The sequence below is a fragment of the Zootermopsis nevadensis genome, unplaced genomic scaffold (assembly GCF_977971745.1).
Source record: "Zootermopsis nevadensis isolate Lab colony 2312 unplaced genomic scaffold, Znev_1.0 Znev_ptg000002l, whole genome shotgun sequence".
In the NCBI taxonomy this organism is placed as follows: Eukaryota; Metazoa; Arthropoda; class Insecta; order Blattodea; family Termopsidae; genus Zootermopsis; species Zootermopsis nevadensis.
This window is the reverse complement of record NW_028259134.1, coordinates 5373406-5395375: the sequence shown is the minus strand read 5'-3', so window position 1 is coordinate 5395375 and position 21970 is coordinate 5373406. Positions and strand designations below refer to the sequence as shown.

The following is a 21970-nucleotide window of genomic DNA, read 5'->3' as shown; positions in this document are numbered from 1 at the left end:
AGCCGATAAGGGGTGGTACTCAAGCTTGGGGTTTGGACATAGGGCTAACAACCCTTCACTGTAAACGTGTTTTATGTTATGAAAACAACAAAGCCTCAGAATTAGATGGATTGTGTGGAATGACCCAGGCAATGTTTAAATGACCTGAGAATTGGAATGTGGAATGTGAGGAGCTTATATAGAACAGGGGCGTGGGATACATTGGCTATGGAGGTAGGGAAGTATAGTTTGCTTCTTAGGGAGATGGGCTGTGTGGATGGTAAATGGATGGAGTTGGCCTAGGGTTGTGGCTGGTGGTTAGCTTTGGTGTTGTCAGTGTTGAACCTGTGGGTTCTGCTACTGGGAAGTTAGTTACTTATATGAACAGGTTGATCCTGAATACATTTTCTTGTTGAAGTCGTCCAAGCTAATCTTTCTAGTGTGCCTTGTTGTGTAATAAATTATACTGTTGTCACTTGTAAGGTTGTTTATATTCAGTTCAGTAACATTAACAAACCTATTTGTTTAATGAATTCTTCTTTGGCTACCAGCTGTATCAGGTGGTTGAATGGAGATAACAGAGGTGGTTTCTCCATTCAACCACCTGATACGGCTGGTAGCTCGATAAGAATTCATTATGCTTAGTCTCCATGAAAGCTTCAGATCATACAAAATCTATTTGTTCATCTGCTTATGACTTCTTGTTTTGTTTGTTTCTGAGAGTGGTTTCTGATATATTAGATCAGGGGTCGGCAAACTACGGCCCGCAGGCCAAATCCGGCCCACCACCTCTTTTTGTACGGTCCGCGAGCTAAGAACGGATTTTACATATTTAAATTCTTTGAAATTTCAAAATACGCGCTATAACGAAACGGCCGAGTTGAGTAGTTGAGAGAAAGAATTCTATAAATGTCTTCCAAGCGATGAATACGGTCAATTAAGATCATATGCTCGGGGATTTATATCTGTATTTGGCAGCACCTACCTGTGTGAAAAGACATTTTCAAAGATGAAATATGTAAAATCTCAATACAGGTCAGCATTAACGAATGAACATTTACAATTAATTTTGATGATAGGGAGTATTGAATTTAAACCTCAGTTTGGTGAAATGTTATCTCATAAACAGGCAATTCCATTCTTCCCATTAGTAGAGCTGTATTTCAAACAATTGTAGTTTACTTATTATTATTACATTACATTTTATTCAATAAATTTATTAAAACTTGGTTTTCTCTTGTTACGTAAGTAGGCTTACCTATATAAATGTCCTCGAGTTTGCCTCTTGGCCCGCAGAGCTTAAAATATTTACTATTTGGCCCTTTAGAAAAAATGTTTGCCGACCCCTGTATTAGATTGTTGGTTTATAATTTAATTTTACAATTATTGAACTTGGGGTTTTGCTGGTATACAGGTATGCAGTACTTTGTGTCCATACTGCAAGATATCTCATTCTTAAGGTCATTGCCATTCAGGAATGTTATATGGACATGAGTCTAATTCTCAATGGTAATGGAGCCATGGATAAAAAATCAGATGATTTGAACAGCATAAAACACAATTACAGATTTGCTTCTAGCATGATTGGTTGCCATTACATTGCAGCAGACATGTGTTGAAGTACCGGAATCAGCAGTTCACTGACTGATGGTCCATGGACACGACCTCACTCCACTAGAATCCCATGTATGGGGTTACATGAAAAACATGGTGCATCAATACAAAGTAGACACAAAAAAGGAACTATTTCATTGAATCTTCAGTGACCCTGATATTCTATGTGTGGTTCATATCATCATGAATTTCAGATAGCCATAGCTCCAAAACTGTTGTATATTCTACCGAATAAGAAAAGAATAATCTTGTGTTTATCTTGAAAACTGATACCTTTTGTTGATTCTGTACTATGTTGTAGAATTATTTCCAACTTGTCACTGTGTTTATGGTGGTGTCATGATATGCAGCAACCAAGTGCTAGCAAGACATTGAATATTAAACTCTCTTTCCATTCCAAGAAGCACAGTTTATCTCTTGACCTAATTGTACAGGAGGTAATTTTATTTTGCAGGCAGTAGTGTTGTTTTACTTTGATTAGCTGACTGATAACACAATTGCCACCATCTAAAAAGCATTCTATGTTCTGCAGTTCATTGCCTGCATTGTGCAGACAATGGCACTGTTAGAGGACAAGAAACTGTATATACAGTGAAATTCATGAGTAGAAATACAGCAAATGAAGAAAGACGAGTGAACTGATTCTGTAGACTCGAACTTTGAGACCTCTAAAGAATGTTCAAGTAAACCAGACAGCTGACAGATTTGATGAAGATGAATGTCCTTAACTACAACTCATACAAACATTGTAATGAGATGACTGCAGCATTGCTTCCACCCCAAGTTTTATCAGTGTGGGGACAACTGACAAATGTGCCACACAGGAGTGTCCATAAATTCACTGGTGACATGAGTGGGAAAAGACAGAACATTGCATCCCATATAAACAAGGACTCAACTGCTTACAGAATTTTCATGTTGTATCTTTTAGCTGTTATCACTGTGCTGGTGGAGAAGTAAAAGGAATACTAATTATCACCAGTACTAGAACATGTGACAGTGAACAGTCTTCTTCAGCATATGATCTGAAGCTTCCATGATGACTAAGTATAATGAATTCTTATCAGGCTGCCAGCCATGTAAGGTGATTTAATGGAGAAAACACCAACATTTCGAGAACCATCTTTGTCCTCGTCCTCAGGGTACCGAAGTGACGAGAGCAAAGATGAACGATGATGGCTGGTAGCCCGAGAAGAATTCATTATAATCTTCTTCAGCACCTCACAAGACCAAATCTGAAATGTTTCTGCCTGTTGGTTAAATGGAGAATGACATAAGAAAGCTTGAAACACTATTGGTCAATTAGTGTAAGTGAAGAGTATCCATACTTACAGTTCTTACCACAAGATGGTGAGACATGTCAGGTTCCTTCATATTCTTCAATAGCCAAAGTTTTCAAATTATGTCAGTATTATCAACAAAAATTAGTCTATAATGGTTGTGCAAACTAAAATATGTTATTGACTTGCATACCAACACCTATTTAAAATATTATACTCTTCTGAACATCTGGCAATGGATGGTGTTACAGTACTTTTCAAACAGTCCATCCCTATGACATATATTTTGGAATAAAATTGTAGTAATCATGTGACAGCTTAGGTTATGTATATGATGTGGGTAATGGCATACATGACAGAGAAACATACTGTGATATAACTTATATAGAACAATGAATACAACCATTAGTACAGTAACGCGCGGTTTGTGCAAATCTAAGAAAGTACAACAAAATTTCAATGTTAGTGTAGTTAGTATGGCAGAGAGTGGTTTTATGTTGATCCATACTTAACATTGTGTCGCACTGAATGCGCTTCACTTGACGAAATTGGTAATGTTATCACTGCTGTATTGCATATTATGTCTTCTAATATTAGCATATTGATAAAATAAACAGACCAAGCAAATATGTATTTTATGAAATAGTGTTGTGAAAAGAGAGGCATTTTTTAAATATCTTTAAATTGTTTTGTGAACCTGCAAAGTATTAAAAATTGTTAAGAGAAAATTTTCAGTAGAGTACAGTTCTTGCAGTCTGTCATAGAATCATCATTAAGCAAAACTATGCCATAGAAGTGAGCAATTTGATCACCAGTAAATTTTTAACAATCTGGGAAGGGGAGATTGGTGTCTTCTGGGATGTTGCACCGTAGGCTGGTAGATACTGACTGACATTTTAAAGGTGCTTGCTTCCTCCATCATCAGGTTGGTTACAGAAAAGTTGGGGAATATAGCAGGTGCAGACCTCAGGGAGGAGAACTGGAGTGACTGGGAAATTCAGTGTATTTTCATTGAGGGTGGAAAGAACAAAAATAAGGAAAGAGAGAAAATGTTGAATAAATAAATGTAAAATAATATGAGACTAAATAAATTAATACCAGGTTTATGTGAATAAAGGCGTGATATGCAAGGAAGGGAGGAAATATCAATTATAGATGCATTTAAGACACACAATGTAATAAAGTTCTATTCCCGTTAATATAATCACTTTCTAATAATATTATTATGTGACATACTAGCGTATGGCTGTGTAGGCCAGTGGAACCTACAGTTTCAAAGACCATCATTTTGCTGGGCACACTTCTAAAGCTTAATATGAATAACAAAATGCTGTTTAGCTTTGGATCTTGTGTAATGTTATATATACACAGAGCACTCAAATCTTGGTTTAGTTGAATTTTTCATTTGTTCACAATTTTAAACATGTTAAGTATTGTTATAATTGTCATTATAATTTTTTCTTTTTGGGAAGAAGTTACTACTTATGCCCAGTATATCTGGATTAATGTTTTGGAGGTATTCTCAAGTGTTCACAGATTGCCATTTGTTTAATTATATGAGACTTCAGGACCTCACTATGGTGAAAATTTCAGTCATGGTCTCATTGTTTCTGGTGTCATGTGGTCTTGTAGGTGGTTACTAATATGTTTTTAATTATTGCCACATAAAACATAGCTAATATGCCACTATACCAAATTTCAAGTGCACAGTTCATTAGTTGTCACCATCAAACTGAAAGCTAGATATAGATTTCTTGCAGCCTGCATGTTGTTTTACTTTCTACAAAAAATTAACCTTTGCAAATATTGCATGTTTTTTTAATATCTATTATCACACATCATTATGAGTATTCTAAAGGAAGTGGTGCTTGGTAATTTTTATATGGTGGCATTTTCCTACACTTGTCATTTTTAAAACTAGCATTTCATGGTTCTGTGACACCATCATGTGTGAGAAATGCCACTGCTGATGGTCTTACAGCTACTGTAAAAGGCAGCTTGCTTGTTTAGTCAGTGCATGATGGCATATGATGTGGGCTTTGATAAATATTTTAGAAGTTTTCTATTTCTCATGAAAAACAAATTGTGAATTGCAGATAAAGCATGCCTCAACATATAATTTTTATATTTATTTTATGTGTGTTAAAATTCCTCAGCATAATGATCTAAAATGCAAAAATCCAAAAAACATTAGTTCCTAGGCTTTCCGTATAAGGGATCTGGTGCTGTATATGAGTTAATATGCTCATTAGCTCGCTCACACTTAACAGTGAGTGACTTATAATAAAACTGAGATTTCTTCCACCAAGTAGTTTAAAATCTTCTGTTTAAGATAATTTTGTCTACCACTATGTGTACATTAATTAGTGAATTTATTGAGTTTATATTACTTAATTTCTGGGTTTCATTCTGTATCAAGTATTCTGAACAGGACACATTGTTTTTGGAAGCTGGATCAGGTGTCTGCTTTGTTGGGTACATAAGAAAAACCTGATCTCAGTGACTGGACAGCCCAGGTCAGTCAGCTACAGCTACACAAACCACTTAAACCAAGTTTTGTCAACAAGAAATAATCAGAAAATGTAAATAAACAATAAGAATTATAGACATAGACATTAAGACTTAAAACTAAGACAGAAAGGGAAACTAAACGTAGAAGAGAACCAGTTGGTTGAAAATGTTAACTAACATGGTTGTAAAATACCAAACTGCCGGTGACACCTTATATAGAGCTCCAGAATAACAAATGCAAGACAGTCTGTTAGGTAAACCTGGAACCAGTTAATATAAGTAGCATAATCAGCAAGTTTATTAAAAAGAAAGGGATGCAGAACAAGACCTGAGATCAAAATAAGCAGCATCAGTGTGATGAGAGCAGACTGAGGGGGTAACAAAATCAAGATAGGTAACTGAGTTCGTAGCAATAGATTTTGATTTAGTGAAACCATGTTGACAGCGGTTCAATTCGTGCTTTAAATAATGCATAATAAGTTATAATACTTTGGAAAAATTATTGAGAATGGAAATAGGCCTGTAATTACTAACAGCTGTACAGTTGCCTTTTTAAAAAAAACCAGTATACAGTATGTTGTTCAGGAAATAAATTCTGATTAATAAACTAATCAACCCAGTTTCAATTAGTCTTTTTTGTGTGTGTATTGACAACTGTTACAAAAGCTGTGTCAGAATTGGTTGAAACTGCAACATCAGCATTCCTCCTGGTTGTAGACTTATCTGAGGAATTGTTGACATTAACACTGCTGACATTGTGACCAGCTGGCTGTAGGAAATTCCTTGTGTTGTAATCCAGCTGATACAGTGCCCCTGTAGGGCTTAACTCCAGGATTCAAAGGTCTGCAGTGTTCTGAGTCTGATCTGTAATGTCAAAGTAGGTGCAATGGCAGAAGATTTTAATATTGAATATTTAAGAAACTCATTGTCTTTTTTAAGTTCCTGCATCTCAGTGAACTTCAAAACCATCTGAAGTTTCCACAAGGTTGTTCGTTTTAACCCCATTGAATTGCATGGTTTCATTTTGGACAGCGAGCGACTCTGGGTCCTTTGGGCTTTGCAAAATAAGCTCCCCATCTGGAGATAACAGTTTCTTCGGAAGCTCAGACGTTGAAGAAGATTGCATGCTGAGGATGGAAGTGTTCTCATCCCTTGAACAGTGAAGAGTGAAATAATAATAATTGAAGTGTGTAGTTTATTAACTGGTGTTAATTTTGAATGTCAGCAGTACATGTAACTATAACTGTAAAACACAATGCAAGAAAAATTAATTCTGTCAGTGTATCCTTTAATACTTATGGCTTTTGTAACAAAAATCAGTTCCTCTGTTTTTATGTTAACCTTTATTGTTTATTGCTTGAAACCTGATTAATATTTTAAACTGTGTTCGTCTATATCCCTTGTACTTAAGGCTTTGCACATTCTGTAGTTGGTGTGATTAACTTTTAATCTGTAGAATTTGTATGTATGTTCATGTTTCATATCATTAATGTGAATGCTTTTACTACTAAGGACCTTTATGCAGACAAAAGTGAACTGTTCCTTGAGTTGCAGTTCTCATATCTAATATAACTGTTTGAAAAGTTAAAACATTATCAGTGCCTGCCTTAACAGAAGCTGTCACAATAGAAATGGGTTAGCACTGTTAGAATTCTGTGAAGAAAATATGACATGAATATTAGTGCATGGTTTCTAAATTTTAATTGTGACATTATTTTATTCTGTTCTAATCATGTTCTGTTAGAAAGATAAGTATTGATAATGTTTTAACATTTAGCTAATTGTGTTGGTTGTGAGAGGTCAGTTACCATGAATGGAATATTCAGTTTGGTAGTTGTGCTGACTTGACTAAGTATGATACTGTGTCTGAGGCAGCTGCTATCATTGTTATTATCATTTAATTAATTTTATTTCAGAAGATTACATAGTAACCAAAATAAAATAAAAAATAAACTACTGTTACCATGACATGGAGTTTAGTTTACTTTAACAGGTTATTTGGTTAATTTATAATGCTGTATCAACTATTGAGATAGTGTGGCATTGACTGAGGTACGAATAATTGTGAATAATGAGTGGGCAGGGATGGGAAAAATTTAGACATGAGAAGTCTACAGCCACACTTCTATCTAATCTAATACAGTTTAATCTAATCTTCTGTACTGTTAAGTGGTATACATGCCATGCAATTGACTGATTTCGAACTAACAAATCATCTGGCTTAAAGCTTACAGAGGATGCTTTCATAACTCTGAATGTGAAATTACTTGCTACTTTTGTCCTCATGTAGTGTGTTAAACCTGGATCAATCACCAGGTTCACTATTAGTCTATCATAATAAGCTGTACAGTGTAACTTATTATTTCCTCACCCAAATATGTTGGTTTACCCATGTGTAATATGTGTAAAATTATTATACTCTGTATGTTCCATGGAATGAGCTGTTGTCTGTTGACTCCTGGTTTCAATCCTGAGAGAGTTTTCAGGGTATTGTGCTCATGATTTACCATTCTTCACTTTGTTTCCTTATACAAATTGGTTGTTGTTTCCTAATAGGTCCTTGCCATTTTTCTGTGTGTCTGCAGTTATAAAGTATATTGCCCTTCCTTTACCATTTTATCATTGTTTCACTAAGTGTATTGTATTTAAATGATATTTAGCACCCACAAAGTTTTTGTTTGCAGGGAAGTACTTTAATAAAGCTATCATTTGCATGACCTGGCCGCAGATATGTTAATCCTATAACTGTGGTAGACGCCTCTTCTGATCTTGGACATCTAATTTTTATAAGATGGCTGTCTTCTAGTTTGTTGCACCATGTAGTCTGGTAGAAGTTTACCAACTTTTTAGAGGTCCTTGCTACCTCTGTAATTATGACGGTCACTTATTGTGCTGTTAGTGGAGGCTGCAGGGACTTCTGAAATGTTGGTAAACTTCTACCGGAGCACATAGCACTACAACCTACAAGACAGCCATCTTTGGACTCACTACTATGAATACCTCAAATCCTAATTTCAATTTTTTGGTTTCTTGAGTTTCTTGTTCCTTTCAGGTTATATATTATTACACTCTTTAATACTGTTTCATCATCCATTTTTCTTAATGTTAATCCCATTTACTGTTCTTCTTCAAAAGAATGTAATTTTATCTGTATTCTATTTTTTAATCTTACCACCTTTATGCATTCTGTTTCAGGGAACTATTTTCTTTCTTCATGTTTCCTTATTCCTGAAGCCAAATTACCATTCAGAACATTTAGGTTTGTTTGTGTGCTTGTTTTTCTGCTTAACATAGCTTTGTCATCATGGTACTTGGTGTACAGTACGTAAGACTGTTTTATTCCATTTAGTTTCTTTGTGGATTGGCATTTATTGGCCAGTAAAGTGTTGTCTAATTGGGTTTCATTCCTGGAAGGCGCAGTATTTTTATTTCACCACAATGCCTGGATTGTCTTCGAGATTCATGGAGCTTCCTATCCAGTCATACTGGACAGCTTTCCCTAGAGAAAGAAGCAAACCATTCATATCTGTCTTGCTGAGGACCAGAATAAATTGAGATTTACCTCCATTCCGCCTTTATACTTTCTGATGTGCTGGGACACAGGGTCACCTTTGCCTGTATTGAACATTATGTGGTTTCTCGTACAAGGGTCAGTTTTAATAGTGATTTTCAATATGATCTGCATCAGTGGTTTCCCAGGTATGAGTACCCCATATGTCTTTAGTTGTACAATACAAATAATATTCTGCAGATCTTCAGTCTCATAATTACTAACACACGAACAGAATATGAATCATCATATCATGAAGAGAGATGTTTTGACACTGATATAGAAAAGATAAGTTCAAAATAATCTTAAAACTGTTTAAATGGCTGTTGTTTAGTGTAGCCCAACAGAGGTTTGCTTTTTTAAAATAAACCCTGTTGTTTCTTAGTCCATACATTTTTGTTACTTATAATCATATGTATAAAATATTTTTCAGTCTGCTGGAAAACTTGGTGGTAATGAAACAGTTCCATCATCAAAGAAAGAAGTAGCTACATCGGCAAAACGAACCAAAATGTCAGCCCATGCACCTGCAGGAACACTGTTGTCAAATCAGTCTCCAGCAGTAGAAATGAAGCTACCACAGGCAGAAACTGTTGATGTACATGGACATTTTATGAAAACAAAACTGACAGAATATGAAATGTATGGAGGAAATGGAAGCCGAACTGTGAAGCAATTAAGTGTCGAAAATGACTTACATTATGGGGCTGTACAAAAGGAAGGTGGAATGAAAACAGTGGCTATGCCTGAAAACCTAGATCTGTATGTTGAGGGCATTCCTGCAAAGAAATCAGCTAGAGGTGTTAGCAGTAAAATGGAGACAGAGGATTCTCTGCACCAGTCCTCGCCAATTCTGGGACTTCCCTCAAGCATTGAAAACTCTGCTTCTGGTGGAACTAGGGTAAAAATTGAACGGGAACATAACAGTGAAGGAACAGGAAATAGCAGGATCTCCCCTGATTTGGCTGCTGTTTTGAAAAGGGCAGCAGGCATTGAAGATATGGAATTGGGAAGTGCTGAGAATTCTGCTGTTCATGGTAAGTGGCTGTACAAGCAATATGTTTTCTTGTAAATAAAAGTATTAAATAGAAAGGAAAGGTGTACTTCACTCGTGAGTACTCGGTTTCCAGGTGTTTTTCTTGTGATCTTACAGCTTTGAATTGTATTTATTGCAGATATTTATGAATTGTTGGCAGAATTGTTCTGGAATAAAAATATTATGTTGCATAGAGCTATTTAGGAGTGTTTGAGAAACATTTTGAAGGTTACATATGAGTTTGATCTCATTTGTCTCTGTCTGCATATAAGTGCCAAATGTATAAAACTTATTTTTATGAAATTTGGTATAGTGGATTGACAGAGTTGTTCGTTTGTATTTTTAAAGAAGTTTTGTTATTGGATGTCCTCGCTAATTTTACCTATCATCACCAGAGGATTTAAATCAGTTTAAATAACCCATCTGCAGAAAAAATGGGTTTTATGTTTATGCATACTTGGACTGAAATGATTGACTTATATTTTCAATTAAATTTTGTAGATGTGCTGTAATATCTGCAGAATATTAGGAGTTGGCTTACATTGTCTTAGTAATTCAGCTTGGTGTGATCGTACTTAGAGTGGTCGAAACAAATCTAAACATACCAAGCAGCACAAATCATTTGAAGTCACCTTCACCTCCCTACACTGTTTTATGAATAGTTGTGCTTAGCTCTACACTATACAGTCTGAACTGTGGACAGCTTTGTTAATTAAACCACAGATAAATACATAGTTCTGCTTAGCATTTCACCTTCATTACAGTGTCTCCCAAAAATTCTTTATTGAGAAATAGTTTGATAGTTTCCAAAATGTAATTTGTGTCCTTTGCTGCTTCTCACAGTTCAGTTACACCCATGGAAAGTTATGTCTGTCCGCTGGAATTTTATGTGTCTTAATGTATCAACACTTGGGCAGAGCAATATTACCATCATTATTGTCCATTAGCATTGTTCACAGATGTGCCATTTATCACAGTAATTTTCACTGTAACTGTCTGAGTCTAGTAAACATTCTTTCAGATCACTCATGTAGCTGATTTCATATTAGAAATGGCTGCCACAGCTCTCAAGACATTAACTCTACTGTGTAGTTTGTTAGGTTCCAGTACAGCCATTTATGTAATATATGACAGCAAGTAATACTTAATAAAATTTTATTCTTTCTTGGAATGAATAAACAGTAACTGGCCAGGCCAAATATGATGTAACAGTCTTTGGGAACTTATAAATACATGATTGCAGCACAAAACAAACTAATCTTCTAGATTTGACTGGATACACCCAGCATAAAAAAACATGAGGATTAATCAATTCCATGTACCTCCCACTGCATAGTTTCAAAAAGATGTCCCCATCAAATTTTTTTATGCATTCTGTTATTCTTGTCCTAGTCACTTTCCCAGCCCATTGTATCGTATAGACCTTGGTGTCCTAACAATGCCAGGAGAAACTGGCAGACCACTGGGAGTTAAAATTGAAGAACATAAGAATAATTTCAAAGGAGGGCTAGTAGGAAAGTCCAAAATTACTTAGCTTGTGTTTGGGAAGGACCATAAAATAAGCTGGGTCATCACCGCCATGCTACAGGTTAGGCCCAGTGTGAAGCAGCACATGGCCTTTGCAAAGCAGTCACTAACCTGGTCAAAAATAGTGACTTGTGTCTGATGTACGTCATCAGGAAAGGTGTTCACTGTCTACAATCCCAGTCTGGAGTATGTGTGTATAGGTTTACTGTGCCATGTATTGACTACTTGCCATCTCAGCAGCATTAAGTGAAGTCATCTTTGGGAATGCTATTACTGTGTATTGCATTGAATTTGGTCAGAACCCCCTACTATTTTTTTCTTATTCTGTCATCAGTAATTTTATCTGATTGGCATTTACATTTGAGACCTATCTTATTTACTGTCTTGGCTTTCTGGAAAATTATTCTGTCAATCACTTTGATCACTGGTCTGACCTACCACAAATTGTGGCAGACTGATTCAATGTCTTCCTCCCTCAAAGAGATGATCTCTGGTTCAGTGTAAGTAAACATTTTTGTCTGGCTCATGAATTTGCCCTTAGTTACCTTTTGGTTGATTGCAACTCACTGATTTCTTACTTTTTAGGTAACAAGACAATGAATACTGCCACACCAAAGTATTATTAGAAAAGTAATACCAGTTAACCTGTTTATATAACAAGAGTTTCTTATTTTTGTAACAGTCTAAAGTTATCTCTCTCTTTATCTGTCTTAAGTTTAAATATTTTCCTGAGCACTTTGATTTCAAACTGTTACATTTGTCCCCAAAGTATGAGGATGAGCAAGGACATCTAATTAACAATTTGATCAGGAGTGATTGATAGTTCTGGAGTTGTTATATGTGGACAGACAATCATGGTGAAGCTAGTAGGCATATTTTTTTCAGCTTTTCATTGTAAACATGACATAGTTGAAGATATAAATGATGCCCAAAGTTAGCAGCATTATTGACGTGCTGAGTTTGACTCTATTGTTAAGGTATGAGTGCCTGCTACACTGAGCACGTTGGACAATGTTGAGGGTATAAGGACTGCTTCACTTGAGGGTCTTATCCTTCATGTCTTTAACAGATTTTGATGATACTAGGAGTATGGAATTTCCCTTGCTTAAACTCAGTGTGCACTGTGTATGCAGGCCATTGCTTTGGTGTCTCAACTCAATATTTAATTGCTGTCATTGTGAAATGATTGCATATGCCAAGTCAGGAGATGTGCATCATGACTTGTAATGCCATGTGTAAGAGTGCAGTTGCGTGTTCTCTCGTTGTAATTGCTGCATGTGTTATGTTCACAGCTCAACAGTCCCCTTCTTCTGAAGATTCTGGTGGTGGAAATTTTGGTCCAGATGCAGCAACAATGGCAGCAGCAAATAGAATTCATCTGAGTCCAGGTCCGCACTTTTCCAATTTCAAGCTTAGCTCTTCCTGTCCTAGCACTCCTCACACGGCCAGCACCAGTACTGGCAAGCTGTTCGCAACCTGCCTGGTCTGCGGAAAGCAGCTCAGCAACCAGTACAATCTGCGCGTGCACATGGAGACACATCAGAATGTCAACTATGCTTGTGGCGTGTGCAGCCACATCTCTCGTTCACGTGATGCACTCCGAAAGCATGTCGCTTACAGACACCCTGGTGAAGGGAGAGAGAAGGCTACGTTGGTGGGGCCTAGGGAACGCAGATGTGGGCCAGAGGGGAGGAACCGATCTATGTTGGGGTCTGGGACAAACGGAGCGGATGTGAAGACCAGAGTTCCACTTGGATTAGGCAGTAATGGTTTAGGAGCCCAGGGTTCAGAAGGGATGTTTGTAGCAGGCAGCAATGGAATAGGAGGCATTTTAGGGAAAGGGGTAGATATGGTGGGTGAAGAAATGGCCAGTAGTGAAATCAAAGTAATAACTGATGAGGATAATAAGCTTGCTTGATGGAGAGTTTTGTTTGTGTCAGTAGAGGGAAATGACATCTGTTCGACACTGTTTGGAATTATAGTTTTATTGCAGAGGTGTCATAGTTGATATTGCGAGAGTTACATTGGAATGCTAGCAAATACCTGAAATATCAAGTTCTTTAATGAAGCTGCATGCAAAATTTAAGAGATTGATATAAGTAGGTGGTTGGTACATGCTTCCAGGAATAGTGTCCCTTTTGTTGAAGTAGAAATGTTTTAATGATATCTCTGTCATATCAAGAATAGAGCAGATAATCAGAAAGTTGTGATATTGGGGTTATCTTTCAGATATTTGAAAGTGTGATTTTTGTTTATCTGCATGTTCATATGATAAATTAATAATATAGGTCTTCTCCCAATGAATAGTGTAAAACACTGTTGACAATGAGTCTTTCAAATCAACTGAATCTGCCTTGAAAGATACATTTTAATTTAGATTTTAAACAGGGTTCTAAATGTGTAAGTTAGCCTAGATACCAGTAGTTGCAGCTGCAGCTAAGATCGAACAGGAAGGAAATCAGCATGTTTATATCTGTTACTGTTAGTTTGTTAACTATCATACAACCTCACAGACACAGCTATATATGTATATATATATATATATTTATTACAGAACATTGACCTATTTACATTTTTATCTATATTCTATATATTTAATATATTTACTTCAGCAGTCACATAGCTCTGTCCAGAGCTGTTCAAGGCCAGTATATTTCTAGAGAATCTGATAGTTCACATGAAAATATCCTTGTGATACTGACATACCTAGACTTTCACATTTTCTGCAATAACTTATTTTATTGCATAGTTATGAAACAAAGACTCTAGGTGTACTTGTTTAATTAATTGACCACTTGTCCTATGATTTTTTTTTCTGAATGTGGTGCCAAAGAAACATTACTTTAGTTCAGTTATGTGAACTTTTAATTTAAAGTAATCAGTTTGTAACACAAGAACATTATCTATGTTTAAACATCTTCATTATTATCCTTAGTTATCTTGGGCTGTGCGTTGATTGTTTGCATTGTGTGGTAGACCTGAATTTTTAGTTCCACCTGTTGTACAGCCTGTGTGTCCACAGAACTGTTGGAATTTGAGTCTGTAAATTTCTGCTTCTGACAGTCTCATTTCCAGGCTCATCAATGGAAATGTCTTCCAACTTCCTCTTTACTGTCATAATCATCACAGCTCTTTTCATGTCCCATAATCACAAAATAATATTCATGTCATGTCTGTGATTACAACTACTTGCAAGAAACCACCAAATGAAGATATAATATATAAATAAAGACAAATAAGTACAAAAGAAATCTGCCATAGGTAGTATCTATAAGTGAGCTACTGATCACTGGTTCTATCTGGCGAGAAGATGCTCAGCATGTTGCCAGAAATGAAAAACTCTGGATATTAATTCATAGCCACAAAATTCTAACTGCTATAACTTAATGTGGGTTACTATATTTAGGGCAAAGTTTTAAACCCAATTTAATTTGTTATAACAAAGGAAGTGGTGAAAGCCAGGTGGTTCATCGGCTTCTTTCCCCTTGAACTAGCCAAGTTTTGCAGTGTAATTGGAGGCATATGACAACTGTTTTATGCTTGTGTACAAAGTTTTGATATGTGATTAATGAAGCCTTCTGTCTACCTTGACTGGCTTCAACTTATTTTCATGAGGTTTGAGATTTTGTTAGGAATGTTGAGTGTTTATTATATTTGTTTGCCTGTTTGCAAGAGTTCTTTTTCTTTTATCAAGTCCTTGGGCTACAGTAGGAACTGAAATATGTTTTAGAAACATTTGTATATCATTGAAATAAATGGGTTTCTTGAAAAGTGTAACAAGAACTTTAAAAGAATGTGAACATCCAGCTGTAGAGAAGGGCTATGATTATCTTATGACATACATAGATGTATTACCTTATTTTAATTCTGTGGGGGACTTCAACAGTTTTTACAGAGCATATATTTTCTTATTTTGGGTTTCTTTGTATTATAGACTGTTTCTTAATTTACTGGAATAGATTATAATACCAAAGATTTCAACAGCTAGCAGTCATTTACTCAGATGTACAATAGTACCTAAAATGCTGAGATACCAAATAATTTTATATTATTTTATATATGGCCAGTGACTGAACTGCTCAAAGCTTGTTTATTCATGTGCGTCATCTTGTGCCCAGTAATACTGTTGCTCATAAAGTGGGGAAATTAATTTTAAATTCCCTTTGTTGATTGTTTTTGTTTTATTTTGTTAAGTGTTGTACATGTGTTTCTAGTTCATTGGTTTTACTATACCATAAAGAGTTGTGAATTTGCTGTGATTAATATTGTTTGCAGGTATTTTTATTTCAATTTACAGTGGTTTGATTTAATAGGTTGGTTATTTTGTAAAACTTCGCATGATGAAGTGATGGGATGATTGGACCTAGGTGTGAGACATTTGAATGCTAGAATACCGGTTGTATAATATATGTTTTCAAGTAAAAAGCAATATTGCAGATTACAGTTGTTAGAAAATTAGTCTTGCCATTAACATGAGGTACCACACAGTGTGTACTGAATGTTTAAAAAAATAAAATTTTACTTGAATGTTTATATTTGGTTTCAAAAGTTAGACACTTTGTTAATGTGCATCCCACAGTGGCATTCAAATGTTTGGTTATAGCTGTACATGAGTGGGTTTGTTGTGGAGCAGAGTGCCCAAGGAGGGTTGTAGGGTTAAGTGACATTAAGAATGACTGATCGAGAATGAATGGAGTTATGTTATATCCCACAGTCGCTGAGTCCAATGGATACCTGCTGCATATAACCATTGTCTTTTCACATGGTTAGAGTAATAGCTTCAGCGCACACAACTGTTTCTTGTAGAATGTTGATCATGGGATAATATTTTGAAGTTTTCTGGTTTGTGTAATTTACTGAACCTGTTTTCTTAGGCCTGTTAGCACTGTATTACACATTATAGTTTTCCGTGTAGTCTGTTCACTAGTCAGCCAGTCCTGGTGGGATGTTTTAAATACTTCCATAACACCACCAGATTCCATCCATGTAAATCAAGTTTAATGTTGTGCTCTTATATATTTTACAAATATATCATTCTAAGTTTAAAAGCTTTAGTGCCATGAAATATTTGAGCTTCTCATATATTACAGAAACAAGTATATCCACATATGTGAAACTCTTAGCATATGTTATCGAAGGTGTTGCCAAAGTCCGCCATCACTAGGGTCATGCTTGCAGTTGTTATGTAGTATGATATTGAACCAAAGAACATCTACAGATGAACTAAGTTTCAAGTATTTTAAAACTGCCATTCTTGCAGTTGTGAAACCAGGAAGGGTGACTTCCAAATACAACATTAATTACATTATATATTTTAAATAGTAATATGTGGTTAAACCATTTGTTCTCAGAATGGCAATTATGTGTGCCTTTTAAAAAGCTCAAAGAGAAGTAAAGAAAGAATGGAAATATGTAAAAGTGGATCATGAGTGGTTTTATTTCTCATTGTGATACCTTCATATTCACAAGAATCACTGTATGGTTTGCAAAAAGTGGTACATTTCATATAATTAATTGGTTTTCATTTACGTTTGCTAAATGGTGCTACTTTGGTTCAGAGTGTGGTTTAGTAGCATAATTAGTATTTTCACTTGAAATATTATAAAGAGATGAGATAAGTCTTATCCATTGGAACATTATGCATTTGAAATTACAGACTGGTCTGAGGAACTGCATTTTACAGGGTGCTTGGCATCTCTGAAATTGAAGTTTACTGTTCATGATGATGTGTCCTTTGCCTTCTGTGGTTGTCCCATTTTCATTATGTTCCAGCAGTGGATTGTATCCATTTTATACACAGTACCCATACCTTGAACCAAAGTATACTTTCTGCAAAATTATATTTTAGACATGGTATTCCTGTGGATGTGAATAGTAAATCCTTCCAAACCACCTCATTGCAAGAGTACAGTATCCTTTTTTATTTTACTCCATTAATGACAAAAGTCAGCCTTCATGTTTGTAATTGCCACCCATTTGCATTTAGCAGGAATCTTAAAAATTGGCTATGTTTCATGCAAATGTGTCTTGTTTCTGTTGCTTAATTTAAAAATTGTTTGTAACAAGTGGATACACCGATATTGGAAAACCTAATTGAAAGAGGCCACTTGAGAGACAAAGTTAACATGAGAAGATATTTAAAATAACTGTATGGAATTGGGTTATGAGGACAAGAAGTGGATTCAACTGTTTCAGGTTAAGATTTTGCAGTGACAGTGATGAAACTTCAAATTCTGTAGCAAGATATAACTGTTGACCACTTAGTAGCACTGTGCCATGTTATGTTCATAATCATGAAATTTAAGTATACATTTTTTTACAGAGGAATTTAAATTTCAGTTCAAATTTCAGTTTGAGTAGTGACTATTCAGCCATATGCAAATTAACATGCACCAAAAGTTACATTGTTTACACATGTTGCTATCCTTTCAAATTTCATTTCGTAAATGATAATTTGTTCACTCGCAGAAGATGTGGTTTTGTGAAATAAGTTTCAAATGCTAAATATGTTGAAGTGACATTCCAACGTTTTTTAATTCCTGTTATGAATTTTTGTATGGTCTGTAGCTTTGGAGGCAACTAAATTCAGTCATATCTTCAGACAATCAGCTGCTTCAGGTGGCAATAAAAAAGTGATATTTCGAGAGGTCTTGTTCCCCATCATCATGGATCTGATATGTCTGCGGAACCCAGGATGTCCCGTATATGTGGGAAATATTATTTCTAGCCACTTGACATGGCTGATTGCCTGTGAAGACATCACTAAAATGAATTTTTCTTTTTTGCCACCGGGTAAAAACCCATTTGAGGTTAATAATAAATAATAATAATACATCACTTTAAAAGTACAGATCTGACATCACTTGCACAACATCCATCATTCTATTGCTGCTTTTGTTGTAAGGTAAAATATGGAAGAACTTGATGATGTTATGTTACTTCAACCTTTATCGTGTGGGAATAGGAATTTAAACCCTCATATTATAATACTGCTGGGCCAGATTTTAACTCGCAGTTTAACAGATTAATGCTGTGCTGCTACAATGTATGGCCAGTTGTACTGTGTATTAGTCTCTCTCTCTTTCCCCCCCCCCCCCCCTCCCACTGACCTGTAAGCTGTTGAATCATTAGGTTTTGAGATGCATTGTTTAAAACAAGGTGTTTTCATGCTGTTTGTGGAAGCAGGATATGATGGAAGTTGGTGTTATTTATTTTTTTTGCAAATATTACATAAAGTACATATAGAAACAGTATTTTCAGAACATTGAGTTTGAAAAGAAAGTTTAGAATGCTGTATTCTAATAGAAAATTTTTCTTTCAATTCTACATTCATCACTGGCCTTGGTGTTCATTTATTGCAATTACAAATATATCATTGCAAAGTTAATCACACTACATATATCACAGTGAACAGAGCCAGAAATGATTTTTCCTTGCATGTTATTCACCACTTAACATATTGAGAAATATGTTAAATATAACTTGTAGATTTTAATTTGAGATTTATACTTTATTTTCTGTTTTCACTTGTTTATTACAGTGAGGTTTTTTGAGGAAATTGGTAGTTTTAGTTTTGTTTTATGTAAAATACATCACGAATGAGTATAACTGATTTGTTTGACAATTTTTAATAGACTTCCAATGTAAAATTTCATAAAAAATCCATTATGTTATTTTAGATGAAGCACGTGGATTGACAATCTGAGACAGTCTCCCCTATATCTGTATGCTTTGTGCAAAGAAAACATTCTACATTCATCACTGGCCTTGGTGTTCATTTATTGCAATTACAAATATATCATTGCAAAGTTAATCACACTACATATATCACAGTGAACAGAGCCAGAAATGATTTTTCCTTGCATGTTATTCACCACTTAACATATTGAGAAATATGTTAAATATAACTTGTAGATTTTAATTTGAGATTTATACTTTATTTTCTGTTTTCACTTGTTTATTACAGTGAGGTTTTTTGAGGAAATTGGTAGTTTTAGTTTTGTTTTATGTAAAATACATCACGAATGAGTATAACTGATTTGTTTGACAATTTTTAATAGACTTCCAATGTAAAATTTCATAAAAAATCCATTATGTTATTTTAGATGAAGCACGTGGATTGACAATCTGAGACAGTCTCCCCTATATCTGTATGCTTTGTGCAAAGAAAACATAATAAGGTTAAATATTGCACAACCCTAAGTCATCACTAGATATCACAAACACTGCAGCACAGTTGACCATCAGTCATTGCCAATATGCATCAGCCAGGACAGTGGAGTCAGTCTTATGCTGTAAAGCTGACATTGAGCTAGTCTATAGTTGTGTTGTGGATGTTATTCACTGTGCTGTAATTTCTTGTCTGGGTAATGAAGGGCAGTAAACAGTCGACGTTCTTGGACAAATTCTAGCATGATACATTACATGATGATTTCTTCAAGAGTTGATTAAATTAAAGGTGTGGTCTGGTCACATTTTCTAAGGTTGATAGAATTTATGAAATTAAATAAATTGTACAAATTTTGTTTATTAATTTCTTACATCTTTTCAGAGGCAAATGTTGAAAACTGAAGCAAAGATTCTTGGTTTTTCTGCACGTCACTTTTCACTCATACTGTTCACTGTCTTTTCACTTGAACAACACGTTTAAAAAAATGTGACCATCTTCAGGTTCAATTCCCTGTTTCTATGTCATTGCATTAAGGATGTCCTCACCGATGTCTTGAAATGATAAAACTATATGTTAATACATTGTTTAATTTAGTGAAGTCAGTTAAAAGTTCTTTAAACAGTTTTAGCACTGCCTGGTGCATCCCAGTGTGTTTCCTCTTTAAACAGAACATTTATTTTACTAGATGTATGTATATAATACTCTACTGTGAATATGTGCATACCACATCACGTACAGTAAAATAAATTTCTGTTTACCGAAGAAACACACTGGGACTCAGCAGTCTATGCAAAAAACAGTTTTAAATAACATTTTTGATAATAATTTTGGCATTTTAACTTTTAACTGACTAAACTAAATTAAAAAGTGTGTTAATATATAGTTTTATCATATTTAGACATCAGGGAAGGAGATCTTTAGTCCAATGACGTATAAGCAGGGAATTGAACCTGATAATAACTACAGTGAACAGGGTGAGTGGTAAGTGATCAGAGAAATAATAATTCAACATAACGCATCAGGATGCTATACTACATACTACAGACTTGAAACAAGGATATTCAAATGCTGCCTTATAGTTAATTCTGTTCTTTCTTTGTGTTTTTAATCCTCATATTCCTCTGCAAATTAAGTTATTTTTATAATATCTAAATTTTGGTGCAGGGTAGCCAATAAATATTTGAAAGTGAAGGTGCATCACTGTCACCATGAAATCTTGTCAGTGGGTCTTAACCTAACCCTGCTCATCACTCCCACAAACTACTTCCCTAAGCTTGATTTGAATGTTATTGCCACGTTTATCATGTTGTCTAACAAAAATTTTTATGCATTTCTTGTATCCCTCATACATGCTATATGTGTTCCCCATATCAGTCTCCTTGAGTTAATCACTCTTTATCAGCATGTGAAGAGTACAAGGTACAAGTTTAATGATATAATTTCCCCAGTTCATCTGTTGGTTTGTTTTTCCTAGATCTGCATATTTTCCTCATCACTCTTTTCATTTCTCTCTTCTATATGTTGTATAAGAGGACAAATTGTTCCTATACATACTTTCAGATTAAAAATAGTATGTCGAGTGCTTTTGGTAGCTCTGAAGAAAGTTTGAGCAAAAGATGTTTTCACTTGATCACACTATTAAGTGTTTTGTAAATAGTTCATCAATGATGAAAAAATTTTGTATATTGATATTAATGTTGAAACATTTTTGCTGACCCTTCTCTATCAGCAGTTAAACATGTTCATGCAGTTTCAGTGTGACAGGTTTTTTTTAAAGGTGCTTGATTTAGAGCAAATGTTTATCGCACAGAATGCTTTTGAAAAAGTTTGGCATATTAAAGTGAGTCAGAATAACTAATTGTAGATGCTTCAGCAACCACCTAAATTTAGTCTCAGCTTACTAGTACTGAATGAAAAAAGATCTGTAACATGTATTTACTCGTGTTCTTCAGTTTCCACTTTCTAAACCCTGAATGGAAAAGAGGATTTATGTGATCACTGGTGATGCCCACACTGCCTCCATTATGATGAGTGGCACTGCCGTCAAAGACTTCTTACATTGTGTAGTTCATTGGCTTGTGTAATGTGAGATGGGACTGTGTGCAGATGTGCTTGTAATAACTGTGTCTCTCCAGTGGAATCAGCATTTTCATACCCAGGGAATAAGTGCACTGTCATTTATATTTGTATTCATGAGATATGATGGTGACAGTTGATGAAAGACTCGGGTTACAAGTTGCATCAGGTGGCTGAATGGTGAATAAACCATATCCTCTGCCAACATTTCGAGAGCAATCTCTGCT

General features: G+C 35.2%; 1 protein-coding gene across 4 annotated transcripts in view; it reads left to right on the top strand.

Annotated features, from left to right (window-relative positions):
* Positions 1 to 21970, top strand: part of LOC110829029 (uncharacterized) — a 28961-nt gene that overhangs the window by 2476 nt on the left and 4515 nt on the right. For 2 of the 4 annotated variants that reach the window (XM_087354933.1, XM_087354927.1), the window contains exons 3-4: positions 9368 to 9971; positions 12790 to 12885. In XM_087354933.1, the coding sequence (XP_087211059.1) occupies positions 9368 to 9971; positions 12790 to 12885 (700 nt within the window). Of the gene's footprint in view, positions 1 to 9367; positions 9972 to 12789; positions 16921 to 21970 lie in introns of those variants that run through there. The other 2 variants (XM_087354919.1, XM_087354923.1) reach the window with 1 other exon arrangement.